Source organism: Phocoena sinus, chromosome 14, assembly GCF_008692025.1.
Source record: "Phocoena sinus isolate mPhoSin1 chromosome 14, mPhoSin1.pri, whole genome shotgun sequence".
Classification (NCBI taxonomy): Eukaryota; Metazoa; Chordata; class Mammalia; order Artiodactyla; family Phocoenidae; genus Phocoena; species Phocoena sinus.
In genome coordinates this window covers 59,066,145-59,093,219 of record NC_045776.1, presented here as the reverse complement: position 1 = coordinate 59,093,219, position 27,075 = coordinate 59,066,145, and the positions used below count along the sequence as shown (strand labels likewise).

General features: G+C 46.7%; 1 protein-coding gene and 1 non-coding gene across 2 annotated transcripts; both read right to left on the bottom strand.

The window, feature by feature from the left end:
* Nucleotides 1–1,039: 1,039 nt before the first annotated feature.
* On the bottom strand, nucleotides 1,040–25,459 carry RAB12 (RAB12, member RAS oncogene family). The gene is given in 7 exon segments (XM_032602526.1): nucleotides 1,040–2,232; nucleotides 3,170–3,247; nucleotides 3,249–3,298; nucleotides 3,887–3,977; nucleotides 5,716–5,854; nucleotides 12,863–12,923; nucleotides 25,022–25,459. Coding segments are annotated over 7 exon segments (759 nt in total). The 5' UTR covers nucleotides 25,248–25,459; the 3' UTR covers nucleotides 1,040–2,118.
* TRNAR-UCU lies at nucleotides 11,520–11,592 on the bottom strand. Its single transcript has one exon. It is a non-coding gene; the product is annotated as a tRNA-Arg (tRNA).
* Nucleotides 25,460–27,075: the final 1,616 nt, after the last annotated feature.

Sequence of the window (27,075 nt, the reverse complement as noted above, 5' to 3'; positions counted from 1 at the left end):
AACTTGAAACAGCACCTCAAGGATCCAGGAGGTAGAAAAAGGAAGACTTGGCAAGGAGCAGTGCAGCGGTGCCACTGCCCTGGCCTCTCTGGTGGGTGCAGCCAGGCTCAGCTGAGGGTCCGCCGGGAGCTGGAGCTGAAGGTCAGCTGTCTCTGCAGGGGAAAAGAGGTGGGGGAGGGAAATGGCAAGTCCCTTCCCCTCTCCTCCCATCCCCCCCCCCCCCCCGAGTTCCTCCCAGCAGCAGGTCTAACGGGAAGAGCAGGGGTGTCGGCAGGTGTCCTTCAGAGCTGGGGCCCTGGCATCACAGGGCAGAGCACAGGAGGGCCGTTGTGGAGGTGAGACAACAGGTAAACGGTCGGCACGATCCATGACTGGTTGTTGGACGGTAGAAGGCAGAGACATTAAACAGAACGTTCTCTTGAGGACACTATCTGTAAACAGACATATATTTAACCATTTCAAGTGTGCAGCCCTGTGGCATGAAGTACACGCACACCGTCGTGCAACTATCACCACCATCCACCTCCAGAAAGTTTTATCATCCTGCACTCAGACTCCGTGTCCACTAAACAGTAACTCCTCATTCCTCTCTCCCCCCAGCCCCTGGCACCCACCAGGGCTGTGTCTATGGATTGGACTAGTCTAGGCCCCTCGTGTGACTGGCTCATTTCACTCAGCATGACGTCCTCAAGGTCCATCCATGCTGCAGCCTGTGTCAGAATCCATCCCCTGCTGATGGACACTTGGGTTGCTTCCACTTTTTGGCTACTGCAAATCAAGTTGTGAACATTAGTGTATAGCATCTGTTTGTGCCCCAGCTTTTGATGTTTTGGGATGCAGACCCAGGAGTGGAATTGCTGGGTGGTATTGTAGTTCTATGCTTAAAACTCTTGAGAAACTATCAAAATGTTTTCCCTGGCGGACGAGGCTGCATTTTTCTTATCGAAGACACTCAAAAGATTAAGATGTGGAGTTTTGTGGACAAGAATATTGTCAAATACGTAATTTGTAACTGCACAAATAAGTGTGGCAACTCAACTGTCATTCATAAATACAAAATTTTATTTGCATTTCATTAGTGTAGAAAGACCACAATGCTTCTCATATCACAACACTCAAGACACACCAAGTTATTCAAATACATAATGACTTATTTACCTTGACTAAACAAACAGTGCAGTTTAAGAAAAGATATACCAAAGACAGAGTTCACAAATTCATTATCAGACCGGGGCGGGGGGGGGGGGGGGGGGGGAAAGAACACAGTCTAGGCTTAATAGGAATAAGCTTCACCATCAAGGGGAGAAGTTTTATCATTAAAAAGGTATATAGAATGTTTAGGCAAATACATGTACGTTCTTTGATATAGTAAAATGTATCTCTTTAAAACGCCTTTAAACAAGATTTGTTTAGGACAGCAGTGTTCTTTTTAAATCTTCTATAGTTTCAAAAACATTTCTTTATTGAATCTTTGTAGTTCTTAAAAGCACAGGGTATGTCCATCAGGAAACCAGAGAGATTCGGGCCTCGGGACCGAACTACCTTCTAACTAGTCATATTCTATCAGTAATACGTAATGTGAATAAATAACCTTCAAGATGGCTATGGATGGGCTCGCTTTGTGGGAAACACTCCAACACTTCAAAGATGCTACGGCTGGGAGAAATGTAGATAAAGAAAAAGCATTCAAGATCGCTTCCCCCCTCCCCCAAAAGTCTTTAGTTTTGCAAATTTTCTTTAAAACAGTAAGCAAAGCACCACGTTCTTTCTTCTTATCAGAATATCTCTGTCCTCATAATATAATTAACAAGGACAATGATTTATTTCAAGAAACATTATAGCTCTCATTTCTCCTGTTCTTCGTATTAGAAGTACTACGTTTCCCAGTGTACATACACTAGGCACCGGGATAATGCATGAAATATAACAATTTGGAGGGAAATATGTCGTTTATAACCAAAACTTACCCAGGATTGCATATCTGCGTATTTACAAGTTAGTGTATAGCTCTGACTTGGATTACAAAGTGCGAAAGGAAATGGTCAAAACGATTGTAGTGCAGAATGGAAACTTTCCCCTCTCCAGGAATCGCTCCCACTTTGTCTCCAAAGTAGCGAATCAACAGCATCGGACGTGTGGTCTGGGTGGAGGCAGTTCTGGTGGGATCTCAGGCTCTGGTTGTAAGGAGAGGATGCTATTGGACAGCTCGTTCCTCAGCATGTCCAGAGGCATCTGAGGATAAAGCAAAAGACAAGTACATTTTAACCCAACAATGTATACGTAAAGACTACAAGTCGTACCATTACAGAAGACCAAAGTATTTTGTATAGACAACTCTTCAATCATCAGAATTTAATCAGGCATGAAAACATTAAGCCAAAACCTAAGAACCAGGTTCAGGGAGCTTCAACCATCGCACAAGCGCTGTGTAGCCTATTTCATACCCTACGGCAGAAGAGAGCCGATGGACCTCATAAACATTTATTTTCACAGTCCAGTATAATGGAAACTTAACGTGCCAAAAAAGGAAAAAAAACAGTTCTGTGTTCTCCGGGGTTATACCGTTACTAAAGAAAGAAGCACCTTCTCCTGGTAATTGTACAGACAGCCATTGTATTAGAAGCTTCTGAATTACGTTTGGACAGAGTCGATTATGTGTAACAGTAATACAAATACACTTAAAGATCTCACTAAGAAATCTTTGGATGCAAGTCCAAAGATGCCTGAACAAAGTGCTGCTGTCCAGTGAAGCCATCTTCCTGCCACCTGGCGCCACAAAAGGCCCCGGGACGGCCTCAGGCCCCGTCCGGACAGCAGGGCCCCAAGGCGGGGCAAGACCTCCACTGTCTGTATCTAACTTAGTTCTTTGTAGGAAAAACTCCGAGAGAGGAGCAAAAGTCAAATAACACGGCCCGCGGTCACACCCGCTCCCCAGACCACGTGTGAGGCTGAGCGAGGACGGGAACGTGGCACTAGGGACGTGGGGAGAGGCTGTCACGGCAGCGAGCTGGCTCCTTGGGCCGGGCCCTCGCCCCCTTGGTCTTCAGCCTGACGATGACCCCCGTGCTTCCCCTTCTACGTAAAAGTTTCCCAACCAAAACACAGCAAAGGAAGCAATGAACAGGTTTCAGATGAAACGCTTTCACGATGTACGATTCTCTCTTTTTACCTTTTTCAGGATGTCATCGACAAGCTTCAGGAATATTTCGTCCACGTTGAAGTTATCCTTGGCACTCGCTTCACAGAAACCGCATCCCAGTTATCTGCTGTGCAAACTAAGAAGACAAATTATTTTTCTCTGCGGGGATGCAACACAATCTAACGTACAAGCACGGGGCCTGTGACGGGGGACGGACAGCTCTGGGGCTTCGGCTTTCAGGGAAGGGCTGGGACGAAAGGCCTGGAAAGTCCTGTTTACCCTCAAATGTAAAGTTCACAAGTGTAGCCAATTTCCTACATGATAAGAAAACAACAAAACAAAATCTGCAAGGTGACGCCAAGTCAAACTACGTGCCCAAGTTTCTAAACTGTAGTGTATCTGACATTTAAAACATGAATATCACAGTTTCTCCACGGAAGGTCAGAGTGAGAGAAAAACCACAAAAGCAATTATATGGTTTAAAAGAATATTTCTCTGTATAAGATGTCAGGTGAGATACTAAATAATGCAGGATACACTAATGTGTTTTTCTCCCCTCCATTTCAAAATGAATTAAAGGAGCAGGAAGTTAACAAGAGCAAATGAGTAAGAAGGATGCAACTGAGCGATTACTTTTTAAAATTATGAAATAATTATAAAGTCATTTATTAAAAGGGAAAGCACAACAGAGTGCTCACTGTACAGGGCGTGGGTGCTGAGACCCCCTCTCTGCCCCCCTTTCCTCACCTTTTCAACCCTGCTGTCTGCTGATTTCTCTGTCAGTTTCACAGTCCAACTTATTTCCAACTAAAAGAAGCTCTGCGTCTTCTGAAGCGTACTGTGGGATTGTAAAAGCAGCTGCATTTCAAAGACAGGCACATCACACGCGACGGGAAACATCAACCAAGGCAACACGTCTCACCCTTCCAACCACCTGCTTCAGGATCTCTGAGCATCTACTCTGTCCCGGGCAGGGCTCCTGCCGGCTCACAGCAATGTGGTCACAGGCCTGACAGAGCACAATGTTCTCAACCCTTGACCATGATTCCTAAGAATCTATCCTAGGGAAATGACTCAAAATATAGGCAAAGTTTTACACTTAGTTGAAAAAAACGTAAAACTCCCACAAAGCAGGTGAAGAATGAAATAAAGTACACAAAAGAATGAAGCCATAAACAAAACAAAACAAAAGCTTCGGAAAAACATTAAGCTGACGCAGGAAGGCCCCTGTGACAATAGTTAGTTAAATAAGCAGGTGTAAAACTAAATGGAGCAGGGACCCAATCTAGTTTTTCTGGATGACAGAACTAAAGAGTTTTTAAATTTACGTTTGTGCTCTTCTTGGTTTTCTAAATTTTCTATAATGGCAAGGTATCATTAATTTTAGAATGAGGAAAAGTTAAGCTCCATTTCTAAGTTTTAAAAAAACAGCAGCCCCTAACACGGAGGCCACTGCCTTCGGTTTTAACTCCATCCCTCGGTTCCGTGCTGTCAGCTGGCAGCGAGGGCGCCCCTGTCTGAGGTCCTCAGGAGCACACTCCACGGCTTCAGCAGGGGAGGACATCACATCCGGAGACTCGCCATCCCAGAGCCCAGACCCGCCCTGGGTCCCGACATCTCCGTAACCCTGGCAACCCTGGTCCCTAACACACTCTAAGGAGGCACACGTTGAAAATGTGCTTAGTAAGACCTGCAAAGGAACATTCTCCAACATCATCTAACAGATGGGTTTAATACAATTTGTAAACAAAATCCAATTTATAATATACTAAATGTGCTTGTTACACAAAGGAACATTCTCCAACATCATCTAACAGATGGGTTTAATACAATATGTAAACAAAATCCAATTTATAATATACTAAGTGTGCTTGTTATACAAAGGAACTAAACATCAAATTACTGAATAAGGGGGAAAAAACTCTCAAAGTGTGGCCACTGTTGACCACATCTCACCCTCAGTGGCTGTGTCGTCTACATGTGTATTTTGGGTCCCCGTTTCTCAGAGGGGAACCCACAGATTACATTATTCATACAGACTTGGGTTGTCTCTATATAGTCAAGTGTGGTCCAAAGGATAAACTCTTCTTTAGTTCAAAGTGAGGAGGTGAAGGCCATCTCTCATTTGAGGGCAGAGGTCCCGTGGTGACCAAGGCCCTTGGCATCTCCCAAGGGCACAGTGGAGACGGCTGTCCCTGGGAGGCTGTCACTCTGTGGACACTCACAAAGTGCGCGTCCAAGTGAACTTTCTGCAGAAACAAGGAGTCCTGAATCTGATTCCACGGATGCAGCTGGACAGTGTGCAATGAGCATGTCTGGGCTTCGAAGTCACACAGCCCAGGTACCAGAATAAAAATCCTGGCTCTATTATTTATAAGGGGATCCTGGAGACATGTTAGTTCTTCTCTGCCTCATCTATGATGCAGGGCTATATACCTACTCTGAACGCTGTCATCTGGATTAAATGACATTCAGGATGGAAAAACATGCTCCATAAATGTTTCCCTTCTTCCTTTTGTAATGATTAACACCTGCAAGCAAAGAGTTCCCATCTGAGAGAGAGATGCAACACGTACCTTATCAATCATCTTCATCCATTTGGGCAAATCATCAAATGTCTCCTTCTTTGTGATATCATATACTAATATGATCCCCTTGGCACTTCTGTAATAAGCTGAGGTAATGCTGTTGAATCTCTCCTGACCTGCTGTGTCCCTAAGAAACAGCAGCAAAATTAGTTCTGAACAACAACAGGGAGAGCCTCAGCCCAATTGCGAGTAACTCCTCACACATCTCTGCATATTCAGTCTTAGTGGGGGTAGCTTTTCTGAGCTAAGTACATCCGAACAAAATCACAAGGAACCCCCAATTTCTTTCAAACCAAGATTCTGAAGAGAAGCAAAGGCCGTGTAAAATGGTAGAAAGTATAACACACCATAAACTAGGTGGTTATCAACAATGACAAGATGCATGGATGATAACTGAAAGATTTAAGCCTAGAACTCTTTTAACTGAACTCGATGGTGAATATCTGATTTTGCTGATGGAGTCCCCACTAATGAAAAACGTTACAGAATTGGTCTTGTTATCTTCTTAATCCCTCCAGAGTAGTGGTCAAAGGCAAAGGGAGAAGAGGTACCAAATAGCTTTGCAAACCACCAAGCTCACCACTCTCCGACTGCTACCCTGAAATCTAAAGCTTTATTTCCTCTCCAGGAAAAGTTGTCCGTTTCCACACGAAGATATACGCACGCTAATAGTGCACAGAAGCTGGCTGAAACCCATTTTCTAAACCTAAGAAGCCAAGAAACTGCTTGAGAATCATCACAAATTTACAAATGAGGCTCAAAGAGCAGGCCTTCTGATCAGGAAAACAATCTTTAGTTACAATCTATAGTTGTAGACAATCTATAATTAAAGACAATCTACAGACTGTCTTTAAAGACCACCTATAATTTAGTTTTTCCTGAAGAGCCCTAACTCACGGCATACTCCAGGGCCATGTGACACGGGTGGCTCGTGGCGGAGGAAGCGAAGGGGCGGTGCGGTACACAGAAAACGGGGTTCTCCCTGCAAGGTGCCCACAGCCTCTCATAGGACAGCATGTGAGCTTCTGAAATGGGGAGATGGTGTGACACCTCTTCCCAACGCATCGGATGGGTGAAACTTGTGGGGCTGTCTCCCTAAAACACATATGGCAAAGGTGCTGTAACTTACAGCTTTGATCGGACTAGACTTGCCACCAAATTAGCTCCGCTTAGGGATATGTCATTATGCCCAAACAAACAACGAAGCTCGCTGGCAAATTCATTTTCACGTAAAACAAGGCCACTTGCTTTGCTCCAGAGGCTGTAAGACTGCCCTGTGCCCTTGGCTGGAAGGCCCAGGACCTGAGGCCGGTCTGTTTTGTCCACCAGCGTCCAGTGGGTGCCTGGCCCACTGTGGGCCCTCGATCCACAGGTGTTGAACAAAAGGTTACATGGGTAAAATGCAGAAAGTGGATGTCACTTCAAGGCAAAACAAACTTTATTTTTTTTTAAGATTTTTTTTTTTGATGTGGACCTTTTTTTTTTTTTTTTGCGGTACGCGGGCCTCTCACTGTTGTGGCCTCCCCCGCTGCGGAACACAGGCTCCGGACGCGCAGGCTCAGCGGCCACGGCTCACGGGCCCAGCCGCTCTGTGGCATGTGGGATCTTCCCGGACCGGGGCACGAACCCATGTCCCCTGCAATCTGCAGGGCGGACTCTCAACCACTGCTCCACCAGGGAAGCCCCTGATGTGGACCATTTTTAAAGTCTTTATTGAATTGGTTACAATATTGCTTCTGTTTTTTGTTTTGTTTTTTGGCTGCGAGGCATGTGGGTCTTAGCTCCTCCACCAGGGATTGAACCCTCACCCCCTGCACTGGAAGGCGAGGTCTTAACCACTGGACCGCCAGGGAAGTCCCCTGAACTTTATTTTTTGACCCAGAACTGCCCAAAATTGGAACACTGAAAATGATGGGGACCTGAATTCTTCAAGATTCCTAAAACCAACTTAGAGACACAAAAAATGCACCTTCAAATCAGGTGAGAAGGAATCGATTTAGATACCATTCATTTGTATAAGGAATCATTGAACAATTTTATTTCCAGGATCCTAGACATTTAGGGGCATAATTAATACTTTCAAACCAAAAAAGAGTGAAATCTTTCAGACCGTGGTTTCTCTTCCTATCACAAGTGCTGGCTTGTTCAAGTTGGGATTTGATAAAACATTTCTCACTCATTCTTTAAAAAGCAAAAATAGGGCTTCCCTGGTGGCGCAGTGGTTGAGAGTCTGCCTGCCGATGCAGGGGACACGGGTTCGTGCCCCGGTCCGGGAAGATCCCGCATGCCGCAGAGCGGCTGGGCCTGTGAGCCATGGCCGCTGAGCCTGCGCGTCCGGAGCCTGTGCTCCGCAACGGGAGGGGCCACAACAGTGAGAGGCCCGCGTATTGCAAAAAAAAAAAAGCAAAAATAACACACATTTTTCTATTCTGAAATCTGTGGTTAGCACATGATAGCTGCACCACAGATTCAAACAGCAATCAGATACAAGGTCTTCACTGAGCATTTGGGAATTACGGACTTTCGTGAATCTTTATGTTAAGTAGTTTTAAGCTGACTTTTAGCTTAAATCAATTTCACATTTGTTTCTATACATATTCACTGAATCAGGATCAGAAATTGGGGGCTCAAGAACAGAGAAATTAGAAATAATACAAGTTTTTGAAAAATTATTTTGATTGTATTGTGGTAAGAACACTTAACATGAGATCTGCCCTCTGGAGGCAGACTTTTTTGAGTGTACAATACAGCACTGTTACCTACAGGCACACATGGGACAGCAGATCCCTAGAAGTTCTAATAAAAACCCAACAATCAAGGAATCAAGATAGTAACGGGCATTTTTGATACAGTTTCAAAAACCCGCTACATGAGTAGCACACGCAGGGACCTTAGAAACATTGTGAAGTTAGCTGACTCTCTCCGCTTTAAGTCAGACACACAGAAAGAGGGTGGAGACCTCGAGAGGCAAACTCTGAGGCGACCTGTAACACAAATAAGTCCAAATAAGGCCGGCTCACAAGACCCTAGAGAGGAGACATTAAGGCCATTCCTTTGACTCCGTCTCTTTGTGCCTGGTTCTCATTGCTTGAGGCAGAAAAGCGTCTTCCCTTGAGACTCTATTCCACATTTCCAAAATGTCTGGGTTGCAAAAGTTAAGTGTATATTAAATACCTACGCTGAGCCAGTACCACAAAAATTCCACACTGCTCTCCACTTTTCACACAGCTAGATGATAACACGATACCAGTGCCCGGATCATGGTTTAACTACCTATGAAGATGCAGAATCCTAGTATTTCCCATCTTTATCTCAATGAACCTGAATTTTCACTGTAATGACCGAGAGCTGATTCTTACAGATTTACAGCTTATTACTGTCAGCCAAATCATCATTTATTACCGGTGGCCTGTGATCTCATTATTATTTCTCTCTCTGCTTTTGGTGCAAATCGAAAACTTTCTGCTATCCTGTTTCCACAGTTGGGTAATACAACCATGTTTTGAAAATTCAAAGACTGTCATTTAAAAAATTTAATACATCAGTTTAAATGACACGATTCTTAATTTGTAGGAACCAAGGTCAGTGTATGAAGCGTTCTACCTCTTCAAGCAGAGAATGAAAGGAAACAAACTTGATGTCGATGTAAGAACGCTGGTGAAGACCAAATTCCCTGCCAGTGAGCACTGGACAGAACAAGGGGCCTTCATAGGAAGCGTCATAGTTCTGTGTTTGCCTAAAGGCGGGAGGCTAAGTTCTCAGCTTCAAGTCCATCTCAACACAACAGACCTAAGTCCCTGTGAATAATTTCCAGACAGCATGTGGATATAAATTCATGAAACTACATTCTGGTCGACATCTTATTTTAGCTATACTTACGCCAAGTTCTATATACACACATTGGAAACGCTTCAAGCAGAGATGGGAAAATGGTCCTTTTCCTAACCACAGATAATCAAGGGACTTAAAAAATGTGGCAATGACATAAAGTGTGACCTAAAAATACGACAATGACATCTGCAGCTTTTGGTACCTTAAACCTTTAGGAATCTGTAGTAAATAATTACTTTCTTAGATTGGCTATATCCAGAAATCATCAAGAAAAAATGCATGTCTACTAACACAACCTCCTTGTGAAAACCAGCCAGAGTGAAGCTTCCATGGATTGAGTCTAGGTCAGAGCACAGGGTCTTCGAAGAGCTCTTTCCAACACATCGGCTCCCCCTACGCCCTCGACCGGGACAGAGTAAAGTGATGACAGCACACCCGGGACACAGCAGGTCACAACAGCCACAGCTTGAGGACAGCTCCCAGGGAGGAAAGAAGCCCCGCGTCCCTTTACCGGCTGGGCCGCGACTCCAGTGCTTCCTTCCTACCTACGGGATCACAGTGATGCAAAGAAGGTTTTTCCTTCCTTAAATAATATACTCCAGAAGATAAAAATCCTATTTCAGATAAGAATCCTATTTCAAGTATTAAGGGACTAGCAGGTAGCTGGCGTCAGCAGGTACATTATTCACTGGTGAAAACCCCTCTGGAAAAGACAAGCTCTACTTCCTCACTGAATCCCTGGGACACTCCCTGTAGAAAACCGGCAATCAACCTCTCAAAAAATTCAATGGCGGGTTTCCCTGGTAGCGCAGTGGTTGAGAGTCCGCCTGCCGATGCAGGGGACACGGGTTTGTGTCCCGGTCCGGGAAGATCCCACATGCCGCGGAGCGGCTGGGCCCGTGAGCCATGGCCGCTGAGCCTGCGCTCCGCAACGGGAGAGGCCGCAACAGTGAGAGGCCCGCGTACCGCAAAAAAAAAAAAAAAAAAAAAAAAATTCAATGAATCTGACGGCCCCTCCCTCAGTTATATTTTCCACCAACATTGTGCAGTTTTAAAAATTCCGGGAATGAAGTGCGAAGGGTGAGGAGCAGCAGAGGAGTGACCTGGAGGCGGCTTTCACATCCCAGAGAGCCGTGGTGTCGGGGCGTGCGTGCATCTCCCATAGCTGCACGCTCACACTCTACCCCCCAGAGCGGGATTCACAAGGTTGGGCCCTCTTAGTTCAGATTCAAAGGAAGGCAGCTGGATTCCAGAAGGATCCAATGTCACCGGCACAGAAGGCCTGTAGTGAGCAGAGTTCCAGGGCACAGGACACCTGGACGTAAATGCCTCTGTAAATCAGATTACTCCTGCCTGAGACGGAACCCAAGTATTAACACACCACCTAGGACGTGCCCCTTTGGACAGGTGACAGTGTCATCATTGGGACACTGCTGTCACCCACTGTGCGTCACAAACGTTCTCACAACACCTGTGTCTCCTTTGTGAGGCAACCTTCACAGGTGCCAGGTACAGAGGTGGACACACCCCTAGAATCCTTTTTTTAAAAAAAATAAATTTATTTATTTTTATTTTTATTTATTTTTGGCTGTGTTGGGTCTTCGTTGCTGCGCACGGGCTTTCTCTAGTTGCGGCAAGCAGGGGCTGCTCTTGGTTGCGGTGTGTGGGCTTCTCTTGCTGCAGAGCACCGGCTCTAGGCACGTGGGCTTCAGTAGTTATGGTGCGTGGGCTCAGTAGTTGTGGCTCACTGGCTCTGGAGCGCAGGCTCCATAGTTGTGGCGCATGGGCTTAGTTGCTCCATGCCATGTGGGATCCTCCTGGACCAGGGATCGAACCCGTGTCCCCTGCGTTGGCAGGCAGATTCTCAACCACTGCGCCACCAGGGAAGCCTCCGAGAATCCTTTTAAAGACCGTGTTTTTTTTTTTAATTTGGCCACGCCATGTGGCCTGTGGGGTCCTAGCTCCCTGACCAGGGATTGAACCTGTGCCCCCTGCAGTAGAAGCGCAGAGTCTTAACCACTGGACCACCAGGGAAGTCCCTAAAGACTGTCTTTACCTTAAAGAGTGTACAGTTAGAAACAGCGGCTCACGTGAAAGGTACTCTGCTGCTATTTCCAGAATTCAAAACCTGGGCAGCAATGCACACACACAGCCTGATGCCTTCTTCAATCATGGGCTAACAGAGTAAGAAATACCCATTTTCTATTACCAAGTATTTAGGCAAGACCATAAACGTCTCATAGTCAAGCCCCAAACAAAAATACGAAAAACAAAAACACGAAACAGAAAAGCAACACTTCCCCACCCCAATCCTTCAAGTGGGTTAAACAGTCAGCAGTCACCAATGCAGACATTACCTGACGGCTGGCGAGCTCCTCTGCTGGTTCGGGGGCAGTGGCGCCCCGGACAGGGACACGGGTGAGGATGAGGCATGGCACTAACACGCAAGCGTTAGGTGACGATGGAGCCACCGACGTGGCAGCAATGAACGCGGATGAAAGCAACACACACACGGCGGACAAACACTCAGAGCTGAGGTCTACCTGCGGGAGGAGTTAGTGGCTGAGATGCTGCCGTGCGACCGTGTTAACAGCAAGGGCGACTTGGGTTGGGACACCCCCGGCAGGGCCGCTCCCACTGCCGCCACCCCCGGGCCCTCCTCCAGAGGGGCTCCGGGGGTCCCTGCGGTGGCCGAGTGCTGAGCGGCCCACACATGGCTGGTTTCGTCTCTCACACGCTCCTGACGTGCAGGGAGCCCAGTCTCTCTGGGCTCCCCTCGATGGGGCACGGAGGGCCTCAGGGCACATGGCTCCGGCAATGGAGCTGGAAGGGCATGCGTGTCCCACGGTGGCCACCACGCGGTGCCCCCAGGGACACAGCCTGTGGGGGACTTGCCAGGATACAGCGCAACTCCGGGGAGGAACACACTGGCCTTTCTCTGAATGCTCGCAAAGCAATGTTAAAAACATGCAGACGAGCAGCGGAGCCATCGTTTTAGTGATGACGGTTTTGTCAAATGATGTGAAACTAGAGACTAAAGGCTCCAAAGTAGTTGCCATAGAAGTCACATTCTTCTCCCCACAACTCCTATGTGCAAATGGGATCTGAGACAAGTGGACTCTTTCCTGAACTCTCCCTTGACAAGTGAACTCTCCCCTGAAGGAAGGTCCGTTCATTCCACTTGAATGTGAGCAAAGGAGCGGAGACATAGGAGCGACAGACCAGCTTGAACGGTTAATTGTATTAGACAAGCATGTGGACTGGTAAACACACGTGGCAGGACTGGGTGTAGATGCCCACTTACCAGATTTGTAACCTAATTTTCTTTCCTCTTAGCTCTACGGTTTTGATTTTAAAGTCAACACCTGTAAATAAAACAGACGAAGATGAAGCAAAAACAATGCAATTCGTCAGAAAAATAATACTGCTTGTACGTTTTTATGCCATTATCAGAAAAACCAAAAAAAAACCTGATCACACTAAATCCTAAAAGGAGAGAGCAGAAGTTTGCCAGTATGTGTAACGACCATCACTCTGTGCTTCCCGGCACAACTGAAGAGCCAAGGTATGTTCGGTTTTACCCTGAACTTGAGATGCAGCATTGCTATTCATAATAGAGTTTATGACTACTAGAGATGTAGCATAAAAACCATTTAAAAATTACAACTAATCATTACATGAACAAATGAATGGTGTTATAAGCATGCTATCTCGGGGAAAATTCTTACATGTTACACTGGAAACTCAGTCTTGATTTCAAACAGCCTTAGTCTGAATTTAGAAATTATTGTATTAAATTTTTTAGCATTCACAAAAGTGACTTTATTATATTGTCAATAGTGTGGAAGAGGAATTATTTTTTTAAAATTTACTCATACAACTTAATTTCAATTTTTATTTACTTTAACGGTAACAAGTAAACCATCATGAATCATCACCCATTTCCAGTTCAGCCCTTAAAGCTTCAGATAATTTTTTAAACCAAATTTAAACCAAGTATATGTTACCTTATATACTTCTCACTTATAGAAAACTTCAAGATTTCAAAACAATATTTTTTACACTATTTTCACAGTTAAGAAAAAATAAACCAAAAGGATGCCAGCTAAATTTGGGAACTGGAAACATAATCTCTACAGGAACTATATCGTGACTGCTTCATGGATCCAGGGTCCCGGTGCTGCTGGGTCTCTACCGGGGCAGGGCGGGGCTGGGGGGTGGGGCAGTGATGCAGCTCTTCAAAGTCACATGACGTTCTCGAGGTGAAGCCCAAGGCATGTGGCTGACTTTTATAATTAGTAACACACTGCAGACATCAGTGCAACCAAAAGACATGTTTACAACCCTGGGTGGGACCAGGGTCTGTACAACAAAGAAAAGTGGCAGGAATATAAAATGTCACAGCTGGAGAATAGGCTACTGCATCTTGGTTCTTAATCTCTTGCACCTGCCCTGATTTCAAAGGTCACAGAAAACGGTGGTTAAGCCAATTTCACTTGCAGTTCTGGAAAAGCTTTGCTTTTCCGAGTCAACTGACTCTCAGACAGCCTTGAAACAGGAAGCATGTCTGTACACGACCCACATCCTCAAATAGAGACCAAGCAGAATCCTTCATGACTCAACCACAAGGTAAGAGCAGAGCCTAACGCGATATTCTACAAGCCTAGAAACCAGCCTGGACCTATATGCTACGTTCTGATTTTAAAAAGGCACAGCACAGACAAAACCCTTTCTTCCTGATATTAGCATAAAATTAGGGCCTCACCATGTTACTCTGTGATAGCAATTTACAAATCAAATTCATATTCTGCCATGACTACTATTCTGTTTTACTTTTGTTTCTAGTTCCTTTTTTTTTTTTTTTAATTTTACTTAAGGGAGCTGCAACTTGTTAAGACTTGCTGCAGTGCCAGCTACATTTTATTGAAGAGAACTGGCCGATGACACTTCTTTTGTGAGCTCTGCTTCACGTCAACTACAAGAATCCCTTGAAACAGCCAGCACAAACAACTTCTGTTTTGATTAGGCTGTTTTCTCTGCTAAGAACCGTTCTGAGCCTGAACATGTCAGACCTTTTTTTTCAACCGACTTGAACAACTTTCCCACTTTAGCAGTCCTGCACTATTTTGTAACCACAAAGTTTAATGAGTAAAACTAAAAGGAAAGGGCATTAACAGTCAAAATCAGGAATAAGTGGTAACATTATCACCATGTGATTATAAATACACTACTAATTTCAATAGGAGAACATAGCAAAGATGAACGAACAGCGAATAGGATTAAGAATCTGTTTAGCCAAAACTACCTAGTTTTAGTGAGTAGGTTAATGACCACTAACAACGACAGAAAAATACGCAGTGGCTAAATCTAAAATTCCACAGAAGAAAACAGATCATTGAAATAACCCCTTCTCTTAAATGAAATTTCCTTTACCATATCTAACAGCCACTAAGTAGCTGGTAATGATTGGAAACTTACTCCATTTATAGCTTAGAAACAAATCCTTACAGTATACAACTACACATTTTATAAAAGCCTTTTTACATCAAGTCAAAAATATCTCTTAGTGCTGTCTATTTTTAACATTTACACGTCATAGAAATTATAAATGATCCTTAACAAAAGGTAACAAGTCACCAATAGCCTCAAATAGGGGATTAGTTTTGGGGAAAAGTCAGCACAGAAACTCCTGACTGAGCAGGGCTGCCCAGGACCAATGTTTATAAAAAATAAGGGACAAAGAAAAGTGGCAACTTCTGTTGAAAACGAAGTTTCCTATAGTGTCAAATTTTTTTTTTTTTTTTTTTTGGCTGCACCGCGTGGCATGTCCATTCCGACCAGGGATCGAGCCCCTGCCCCCTGTGTTGGAAGTGAGGAGTCTTAACCACTGGACTGCCAGGAAAGTCCCCTCCTATAGCGTCTTAAGCAACGGGAAGCAGCCAGCCTAACACTCCACCAGGTGGTAGAGACAGTCCTGCCCCTAAAGAGCTGAGTCATCCAGACCGAAATCAACAGCCCAGGCACTTGGCAAACTGCCTTCCTCTGCCCTTCTCTCTTGGAGACCCTCCCTTTCTGCCCTGGAACCTTTTCGGTCCTAGGTGCTTCCCATCTGAGCCTCCCGACGGCCCCATGCCTTACCCACGTTCCTCATCCACGTTACCAGTTCTGCCCCCTCCAGCCCTGACCCGTGGCTCCGTGGGTCTCCCCCATGTGACAGGAACAGGTGCCTTCTGAGCACACTCACCTTTGGCTCCCTGGAGCCTAGAACACTGCCTGGCCCACCACAGCGACCCAGTAAACCTGGTGAATGGAAACCTGCCCCTCTTCTCCATCAAATGCTGCGTGAGTAAGGAGAAATGCTGACTCTTCTTGGAAATGAGGAAATTGAGGACTGATGAGGAAACAAACACGCACACACACTTAAACCGTAGGAAGGAAGGGCGGATGTTCTGTCCTGAGTGTGCCTGGTGGACAGAGTGGTGGAATTCAGGGTGCCTAGCTCACACACATCACCCTGGAAATGGAGCATTTCATTTCTCCTACAATTCCTGTTACTGATGGTAAAACCTGAGAGGATGGTCAGTCTTAATACGTCCAGATCCTCTCCCTACACGCGCCCCTCCCAGCGGATTATTACGGTATCAGTTTACTCAGTCACATAGACAGGAAATGGTCCACTAAGTGAATGTCCTGCCACGTGACAGGGGCCTACCCTTCTTTAAGCTTAACCAATGTATGAAGTCTTCCTAAAAATATTTTGATCAGAAAGGACACAGGTCACAGGGCTGTAATCCCTCTGTCAATGGGTGTAGCTTTGTATTCTATTCAAGTCGGCTTGATCTTAATTTCCTTTAATAACAATGAGAGTGGGCATCTGTCAGACCCCCTGTGCCTGACATGCAGCATGTGGGCTCCTTCAGAGCCCAGCGAGCCAGGCACTACTATACTCAGCGAGGCCAAGGTCATTCGATTGAAAGTCATTATCACTTCTGCCAGTTGAGGGGCAGAGCCTAGATTCAAAATTGTAACACTGCCCACAACCAAAGGTTGTTAACATAAAAGTCAGATGCGTGGAAATCTGCAAATGGCCCAGAGTCACTGTTAAAGGGCTGTTAAAGAACAAAGTTTACCCTTGCGCTGTCAGCTTTGCATTTATCTTTCATAAATCTCAGCAAGAGCATAAAGAATGGTTGCACTTGGTGCTGATTAGATTTCTAAGTTCCCTTGAAGGCAAAACATTTACCAAAAAAAATTACTGTGTTACGTTTCGCTGGGGCATAAAAAGTTACAAAAATGAAAATAGCAAAAATAAACAGAAGCTTCTTTCTTCACATTCCCTTCCAGCAAGAAGCAAAATAAAAGCAAAAATAACACGGCGGCCCATGCCTGCCATGACAGCTGAGCGTCCCTCCTCCACTCGCACACCCGCCCCCAACAACGAGGACCTGCAGTTGGCACCAGACGACGATTCTAGTTTACTTAACATGGATGGTTTCACAGACTCTGAAATAGGTCTCAATTCAAGCAGTGGTTACGACGTTACTGCCAATTTATAATAACTATCTTAGGTGCACACACTGGCTTTTCTTCCAAGGACATCTATCCTTGACGGTGTCACCCAATCCTGGACTACTGATGGAGAGGATTCCCAGCATTTCCATTGAGTTGACAGTGAGAAAATAAACTAGGAAATGTGTCAAGGTCACACAGATAGAGGCAAATTTAACGTTAGGAAACCCTCTCTTGAACATGAGGCCAGGCTTCTGCCTGACCACCGCCTTTCGGGGAGAGCGCCCGATAAAGGGCAGGCAACGCAGACCACCTTCCTGTAGTACTGACCCCAGGAGGCCCCCGAACCTGTGAAACCTTACCGTTTAATATTATGGGGGGCTTTTCCTACCTAAGCCGAGTTATGAGAATTCAACGAAACGGAAACTAAGTTACTGTAACTGTAAAATACTTTGAGCATCTCAGAAGCAGGTACTATCAAAATAGTTTAAATGACTGCGTGTCATTAAAAAATGCTCTCAGGTCTGAGGATATTAAATGTCCACCCCGAGTCTAACAAGACCTGCCCCTCTCAGTCCAGACTGGATAGCCTGCACCTCAGCAAAGACCACCCACCATCCCTGACCCGGACACACGCAGGAGATGGCCGTGCACTTGGCTGGAACAGACATGGACACACATGAACTTCATCCGGCAAGGAGAGGGGAGTCTGAGGTCACGCACTCCAGAGGGGGTGCGTGTTCGTTGTCATGAAAGTTTCATGGGCAAGGATGTGCTCCCCTTGCAGACAAAGAACAATGTCTCTCGGGTTTACTGCGTACAGTCACTCATTGCAGGGATCTTCTTGATGATTTTACAGGTAGATACTGTCATTGTCCCCATTCTACACATGAAACACTGAAGCTCGGGCAGCTGGTTCCTTGCCCAAGGTCAACAGGCGGGTAAGTGTGAGAGCACAGATTTGAACCCAGGCAGTCTGGCGCCTCCCAGATCTCTGCACAGCCTCACCTGAAGGCAAGAATGGAGGCAACTACCGGGAGGGAGCTGTAAACATGTTTTTAACGTCAAAAAAGGAATTCTGCGTTGCTAGGGAAATATATAAAAAAGCAAGAGTGAGGGACTGGCCGGCTCAGACTGCTCCCAAACGAGCAGGCCTGGCTCTACCCTCTGGCTGCACACAGACCCCGGCTGAAAAGCAGGGAGTCATTTCAACCTCCTGGTCACCAGAGGAAGAGAATGTCGATGGGGGAGGAAGATCTGGAAAAGAAAAAACCCCCATATGATCAAATGGCAGATCAGTAACATTTTCTTCACTTGTTAAATACTAAGTTTACCACTGATCAGATGGGCCCATAAAATATGCCGGGAAATTCAAAGGGCCTTTCTACTTTACCCAGGTCCCGTGCTTACATTTTGACACTTCATGCGGTATTTGTATGTATTTCAGTATGCAGCTTTAAAGGATAACAATTATATTTTGGAGTGTTGCAGAGTTTTGCATCTGTAGTATAATTTAGGAGATAAGGGAACATCTATAGTTGCCTTTTCTGGTCCAGGTACATAAGCTATTTCGTTCCTGTAGCACCAGAGAGGAAGAGTGTGAGTTCTATATTTTCTTTTCATGAAGGAGGAAACTGAAGTTAAGGTGCTGCCTAAAGACAGCGACAGCTTGTGAGTAGAGCTGGGACTTAAATCCAGGACTGTCTGCCCACCCCCCAAGCCCACACTCTTCCTCCCTCTCACCCCCACCCCCTGCCGGGAGCTTCGAGAATGACAGGAGTGGCCAAGGAGACAGTCCAGCGTCTTAAAAAAAAACAAAAGTGAAACTTTGGTTGCGGGTGCGTGATTGTCTCGCAGGCCTAGCTTCTGCATTACATTACGCTGGAACAACGAGGAGACTTGCGTTCCCGGGCAACTCCCATCACCAGCTTGCCGGAGGTGGGTCTGCAAGTTGTGGTTTGGTTTTGTAAACTAAGAAGGCCTTAGGTCAGCACTAGACACCAAACAGAGGAGGCTGTCAGATTTGGGGGGAAAAGGTTTCCTGCGGCATACAATGTTCTGTTAAGCCTGTGTTGTATTTTCTGGTTTTAAAGTTCAAGGGTTAAAAAAAAAAAAAAATCCCATCCAATTAAGGGCACTATTTTAGGCTTATAGTTCTGGCTTTCCAAATCCTTTCTGAATATCAAAGCTGTGCAACTAAAGGACAAAAGGAGAAGAATCCCCTTCCTCCTCTGTTAAAGTGTAGCTTTTTACATCCTCCCTAACATTTTTTTTTCACGGCCCTCTTCAGGACTCACTTCCCCTTCTGAAAAGGACAAGCCAGGTGAGCAGGTGAGCTTCCTGCACCATGAAATGGCCTGCAGAATGGAGTCTTACAGAAGTACAAGCAGCCTCTCACGAAAGACCTGCTGACTAGTGTACAAAACTATGCTTTCTTTACAAATTCAAGCAAATGCTTCACAAGAACGATCTTTCTGGCATGCAAGGCTGGAAAATAATTTGGCCCTATCAGCTCTCGAAGGAACCCAGGCTGCCTTCTAAAGCTAGTCCACAGACCCTCGGCCGATGGTTCCGCAGAGCCCACAGCTGCAGGACAGGCAATCCTGAAGAATCTGGATCCCCATCATCGAGCATAAGCAGAACTTTCTTCTGCAGTGTGAGTGCACGACACTGAAAGAAAGGCTGAAGGCACATAAGCCAGGTCTTTAAACAGATTTTTATTCAACCTCAACAACCGGGATCACCAATTTTCCACACTTATTTTGAAAGACAGCTACTTTATTTCCACAAATGCGCTCTGCACAAGCCTATCAGCGTGCCCTGGGTGCATTAAATAAGCCAAATCACACACTGCACAGCATATGCTGGCATAGAAACTGACCATTCCTCTTCCACTCCCTTCTCCCTGAGTCATCTTGTTACATCATCCCGGCAGGGGAGGGGCTGACACTGAGAGCTTCAGAGTCTGGGCTTCAGAGTGGGAATTCGGACGACTCTCCCTAACTCCCTCTTTGAGTGAAACACTCGGGGCAGCTCAGCTATGGCTGAAAAGACTGTACACAATCACAGAAAAGCAACACAAAACACACAGCTTATCATTTTAATCCAGTATGAAACGATCATTCTGGGTTTCTGAACAAAAATCTGTGACCTAAATTTCCAGAATAAAGTACAAGCAGTTGATTTCCCTTGACAGCAGCTCCACTGCTTGCAGGCAAAGCGGACCAGACCCTGATGGCCTGCATCTCATCCCTTTCGTCCCATAACATTCAAGGCCAATCCACAGACAGCCAGTCCTGCACAGGATTTACATCCACCTGTTCCTTAGACCTCTCGATTCTGCTTCCGGCTCTACTGCTGGCCCTGATGAACCAGTCACCTGCACCACGACGTTTCCCCGCTCTGGGAACAGGCTTCCCGAGTGCACACGGGACCTGAAGAGGTGTGCACTGAGAACAGAGACCACGGCACGTGACTGAGTGGGAACAGCGCTTCCAGCAAGTGCTATCAACCCTCTAAGACCACTTACTCTCAGGGGCCAGCCTGTGAAGTTTAATACATGGAGGCAAAATGAGAAAAAAGAAGACAGAGTAGTGAGGTTCTCAAACTGAATTCAAAAGAACTTTTAAATTCTGATATTCTGTCTTTCCTAATTTTTTTGGTCTACCTCATATTAAGTCTTTTTTTTTTAAAGTTGGTGGTAGTGGATTGTTAAAAAATGTCCTTACATGGCAAAGTAAAAGAAATGGCAATCCTATGTTGGCCTCCGGCACTTTGAAAGAAACTTTACTGCCCAGGAAATGAGAATTCTGGTCCAAACTGTCTTACTCCTCCTTTTCCTCTATTTAAATATATTTTAATAAATACGTAAAAGGCTTAAGATATTTGAATAATTGAATATTTAGGTAAGAAATGCAATTTTCAGAGCAGTATTTAATATCCAGAGGAAAGTGACAAATGATAGGGGCATAGTTAAAGAAAGTCAATGTCAATGATATCACAGATTGATGACATCACTACCTTCACAGGGCTCTCAGGGGGACTAAATTAGGCAGGTAGGAAAGGGTTTCATGGTGTCTGATTCTGAGCCATCCAAATTTTCAGAATAAAGTGAATTTAAATCTCAAAGTAAGCTAAGGAACAGACATACAAAAGGAACTCACTTGCAGCCCTGGCCCTGACCGCTTGCTGACCACTGGGCCACTGTGGATGAATTGTCTACCCTCTGGGACTCTGCTTCCTCATCTGTAAAATGGGGAAACTTTCAGGATTGTTGTGAGGTTTAGAAAGAGTATACTCTTGCTGGTACACAGTACACGCTCAAGAAATGTAGCTACCACTAATTGGCCGTAAACTTTTACATGCAAAGACAATAAATTACTTATCCAAAGTCACAAACTAGTTTATGGCAAAGCTTATATCAAGAGCCCAGGTTTTCTAGAATGTTTTTCTAGAAATTTAATGCTGCTGGGTGGGTGGAGGCAGGGTGCTGCCTGATAAAAATATTTCGATCCAAACAAGCTTAACAGTTAGCTTCCAATAGTTGAAAAACAAAGGTTGACAGATACATAATTTTATGAGCTTTTTTTTTTTAGAGACTTGTGAATTTCTAGTCAACTATTTTTCCATTTTTAAAACTTCAAAAAGCTGTTCCTGAGGCTTTTAAAGCCCCTGTCAAACCATGCCAGCCATATCAGACCAAGTAACTCAATTCCACGAACACAAAATCCATTTGAAAGTAATACTCCACCTAGACAATTTCCATTAAAGAGACCAATTATTTATTTATTTATTTATTTATCTATTTATCTATTTATTTATGGCTGCGTTGGGTCTTCGTTGACGTGCACACACAGGCTTTCTCTAGTTGTGGTGAGCGGGGGCTACTCTTTGTTGTGGTGCGCGGGCTTCTCATTGCGGTGGCTTCTCTTGTTGCAGAGCATGGGCTCTAGGGTGCTGTGGGCTTCAGTAGTTGTGGCATGTGGGCTCAGTAGTTGTGGCTCACAGGCTCAGCAGTTGTGGCTCACGGGCTCTAGAGTGCAGGCTCAGTAGTTGTGGCACATGGGCTTAGCTGCTCTGCGGCATGTGGGATCTTCCCGGACCAGGGCTCGAACCTATGTCCCCTGCCTTGGCAGGCGGATTCTTAACCACTGTGCCACCAGGGAAGTCCCAATACGTCAATTATTAAAAACAGTCTTTTCAGTTTCATACCCTGGTGAGTTCTGTGTGTCTTGAAAACCAAATCAACTTTTGATTTGATTAATAATACAACAACAAAAAAATCATTTTGTTCATTTGTAACTTTACAAAATAGGTTTATTACCTCAAATTCCTCAGGATATCTGCTACGATCTTTTACAGAAAGTCCAGTGGGTCTGACTCACTGGAGATGCGTGCTTCCAGCCTGAGGTTGGCTAAGCCATTACTGGAGCGACCCTCCTGGGTCAGCACCTGTGCCGGGCTGCGGGGTGCATGGTCTTTTCCAGACTCTGCCAGCCATACAGGGTGAGGGCAAGGGGCCCCGCGGAGCAGAATCTGCAGAGCTGACTGTGCTCCGTGGACACAAAACTCAACAACTGGCCTCAGAAGGACCCTACAAGCCACCTGCGGGAGGCATTCAGGTGAGGCAACCCCAACTGTACAGCACACCCAGCGCCACATTTAAATGCGCTTTTCTAAAGGAACGTGGCGAATGAACTTCATCTCTACAGCATTCCAGTGCAGAGGAAGCCTCCCCCTTCAGCTCTCATCCCACCCCGACTGGGGGGGCTTCCTCCACGCTCCCCAGCCTGTACCCATCTCTACATTGCCCTCATCACCCTGGGGCATCCCGAGCCCCACGGCTCTGAGCCACATCTGGACAGAGACTTTGTCCTCTTCACTCAAGCCCCCGTGGGTAGCACAGCACCAGCACACAGTAGGTGCTCAGTAAGTGATCTGGTAAGTGGAAGGGAAAAGCAGCTCACAGGCAGAGACTGAAGGGGGGTTAACTTTCTTAAAGTGTTCTCACACTCTGGGTCAGACCAGAAGTTAGCATCTTTCTCTGAACTTCCCACAACTAATAAACACTTATCAAGCCGAGTACTACAGGCTACATATGGAGGAAACAAACATGACCAAGACAAAGTCCAAGTTCACAGGGAGCCCCACAACAGCAGTGGTGTGGGGAGGCGTGTGCATTTATGCTTGTTTGTTAAGGGGACAGAGAAACCGACTGCCTGGTCCCCTCGCCTCCCGGTTTCTTCCCGATTCCCAAATATCTGATGCAACCCTGCCAGGGCTGTACCCAGAGGCCTTTATGACTCCTGCTGCTACAGGAGAAGGTGCACACTCCATGGCCTGGGACATCATTCCCGATGTCCCCTAATGATGACTTCCCAGACTGTGCGGGTGTTGGCCCACTACGGCCCCGGCTTAAAAAACCCCTCCTCACCTCTCCTCTGCCCAGTTCTAAGCACACCTGTGCTCATCCCCCATCTTGCTCTCCAGCCACCCAAGCCCTGTTATCCACCCATTATTCCTGTGCTAGTTTCTCTTCGCCTAGTACAGCTATGTTACGCTTCATTTTCACATATTTTTAAGCGTGGAGCCATAAAAGATGTATAATTCTGAATTGCTTTTAGTTCTGTTTCACTTATGCCAGATACTAAAATAACAGTATAAACCCTCGTTGGATGGTTTAATAACTCCCTGTACTTTATATGATCCAAGATTGGATGTCTGAACCAGGTCTAAGGTACGCTACTGAACTTTAATGTCATGACTCCAAGGCCAAGATCTTAAAAACACACAGGGTACAGAGAGCACAAATATGTCCAAAATGATCTATTATAAAAAAAAGCATGAAGGGAAACACATTCTCACAAACAAAACAAAAGGACAATACAAAAACTGGGAGGTTAGTCTTCCAATAAGACATTTGAAACGTAGTAGTGTTTTGTTACATGACAACTTAAAGCCAGTTTATCCCCAAATTGTATCACCTTGGAACTACCACTGGTTACAACACTAAATATTTGTACAAGTGTTTGGAATGATACTTTAAATTCTGAGTTTCATATTTACATACCATTTATTCACTGTTTCTTGGACCTCCCCTAGGGGAATCCCTCCCTATTACTGAATGTAATAGGGAGGGATTGATCTGATCTTCCTTTGGAAGAACTATCTCATCTGCGGGGTTCCCCTACCTTTGACAGCCTTTAAGGGGTTTTCCATAGAGGCAGCTGTTACCGACTGCGACCTGACAGACCTCAACGCCAAGGCCTGTCCATGTGACTTCATCAGAAAACTTCCCTGCAGTTTCAATTTTACATCCTGAGGACACGATACTTCCTGACCCGGTTGGTCCTGTAGTTACTTCGCTATACTTCACGCACCTGGCGGTGCCGGAGGCCTCCTCCCCACTTTTGGAGCCCCTGGGGGGTTATTTGAGGTCACGGACAAACACAGCTGAAGTCCTTCTGCCCCGCATTTACAGTTAAAAGAAGAAACTTAGTGTAGCGTTAGTTTGAATATTCACCGGAGATCCTCCACAGGGAATTTAAAACGTCATTATTTCAGCGCAACATAAAAGTGAGTTCAAAATTAGAAAATAAGCCGGGTTGACAGTGGAAATACCCCTACTCCTAGGACGGCAAAGTTAGGGCATCAAAATTCACCAGACATGACGCACTCTGGCCATCTAGCCAGGGCACAGCTCGAGTCCACCACGCTGCCCACCTGCCCCCCACCTGTCACCACCTTTTTCCTGGTATCGGGTGAGCGGGGGGTTTCCGGGCAGAGAAGCTCCGGGCTGGACGGGCCCCGCGCAACACCCGGCCTTGTGACGGCGCAGGGCGGGGGCGCAGGACGACTCTGCGTGGAGACGGGGGTCTCCACCCGGCGCGAGGCAGAGGTGGCAGGGGCTCCCCGGGGCCGACCCCGCATGCACGGCCCGGCCGGCCAGCCTTACCCACGGTGGACTTGCAGGCCTCGCAGAAGGTGTCGTCGGTAAAGCGCTCCATCAGGCTGGTCTTGCCCACGCCGCGGGAGCCGATGATGATGACCTGCAGCTTGAAGTCGGCCGGCCTGGGGGGCTGCTTCCTCCGCCGGGACTGGCCGCCCGACAGCGCCGGGGAGCCCGCGCCCAGGCCGCCGCCGCCCGCGGGCCGCCTCTGCAGCGCGGCGCCCGGATCCATGCACGCATGCGGCCCCCGCGCGGCCCGCCGCCCGCCGCGCGCCCCGGGCTCCGGCGCTCCCTCGGCCTCCGCCGCGCGCCGCGGGTCGGCCCCGGGCTGGGCGAGCGCGCGCTCAAGAGGCCCCGGCGGCCCACGGGCTCCGCGCTGCAGCTGTGCCGCCGGCCGGCCCCCCGCGCCCGTGTCCGCTCCGCCGCCGCCGCCGCCGCCACCGCCGGGGGAAGAGGAAGGGAAGCAGCTACTCCGCAGCAGCGGCAGCAGCATCCCGGGCGAGGCGGAGCGACGGCGCAGGCGCGGCTGGCGGGGGGGGGGGGGGGGGGGCGGGGCGCGGGGCTGCCGGGAGCGCGCCCCCTGCCGGCGGGAGGACCGCCCGCCCGCGCGCCTCCCCCGTGTTCTCGCCCCCTCTGCTCTGCCTGCCTCCACTGCCCTCTCTTGCCTACCCTTTATTTCTGCGGCTTTCACCTTCCCTTCTCCTCCATCTCCATCCCCCCTTTCCTTTTTCCCTCCTCCTGTCCCTGCCGTCATTGAGCGCAGCCCCCAAACACCAGGCCAGTGTGTTAGCCGTCTCCCCCCTAACCTGTTGAACTCTGAGATATTCCCCAAATCACTGCCACAAACTCGCACTGTCACCGGGCGCTGAAAGTCCCTGGCCGGCCCCCGCCTCGACCCCCGCCCCCTGGGAGTCCCGTGCAGTCCCACCCTCGCTCAGGCCCAGACCCCACCTACCCCGCTTGGGAAGGAGCCTGATCACCTCTGTCTTACATTTTCCGTAGGAAACTCGCGAAATCAGTTATTTTTAGCCCTGATTGCTGCCTAATTCAAAGTGCAGAAGTTTTCATTCCGTTTACCTTTTAAAATAAATAAATAGGCTGCTCCTTTGGGGAAGCGAGTGAGTTCAGATTCAAACAGTAAGAAACTCCAAGATTGACACTCCAAAAGTTTAGAAATTGTGGACTCGGGCAGTGTGTTTTGCCATTTCTATTTGAAAGGATTTAAGGATACAGAAAGCCACTGCTCCGACTCCTTGCCAGGGATTTGTTTAGCAAATTCCTCAGCGTGAACTTGAGCACCTCAGAACACGGGGTTCTAAACATGATAGGAGCTGGCACATTTGCGGAGAATGATCAGGTAACCCACCAAATTTCAGCTTTATTTAGCAGTGGGTTTAGTAATGCATAGCCCGTGTGGCTATTGCTCTATAAAGGTGATTTGTAAAAATTTAGCATTGCCCACAAAGTAAATTGGAAGCTTACACTGATAAGAGAATTCTTAGCGTTCCAAAAGCAATCACAATAGGAGTCTTTTCATTAGTTAGGATGTTTAAAATATGGTCAGATCTCTATTATTTTAAGCACAGCTCGCTCACAATCAGGGAGCCTCTCTGAGCTGTGGATTTCTCTCATCTTATATAGGAATGAGGGCGACCCCTCTTGCCAATCAGCATCGTCAGGAAAACATCTACTACGACCTATGCAGAGTCTGTTATTAACTCACTGTTTTGTTTTTAAAATTATTTTATTTACTTATTATTTTTGGCTGTGTTGGGTCTTCATTTCCTGCATGCGGGCTTTCTCTAGTTGCAGCGAGCGGGGGCTGCTCTTCGTTGCGGTGCGCAGGCTTCTCATTGTGGTGGCTTCTCTTGTTGAGGAGCACGGGCTCTACGCACGGGGGCTCAGTAGTTGTGGCTCACGGGCTTAGTTGCTCTGCTTAGTTGGTTGTGTTGGGTCTTCATTGCTGCGGACATAAACTGTTTTTGCGTCTTTGTAGAAAACTTATCAAGAATAGCTCGAACAGTGCTCATCTTGTCACGTGACTTAGGATAAGGAGTGGA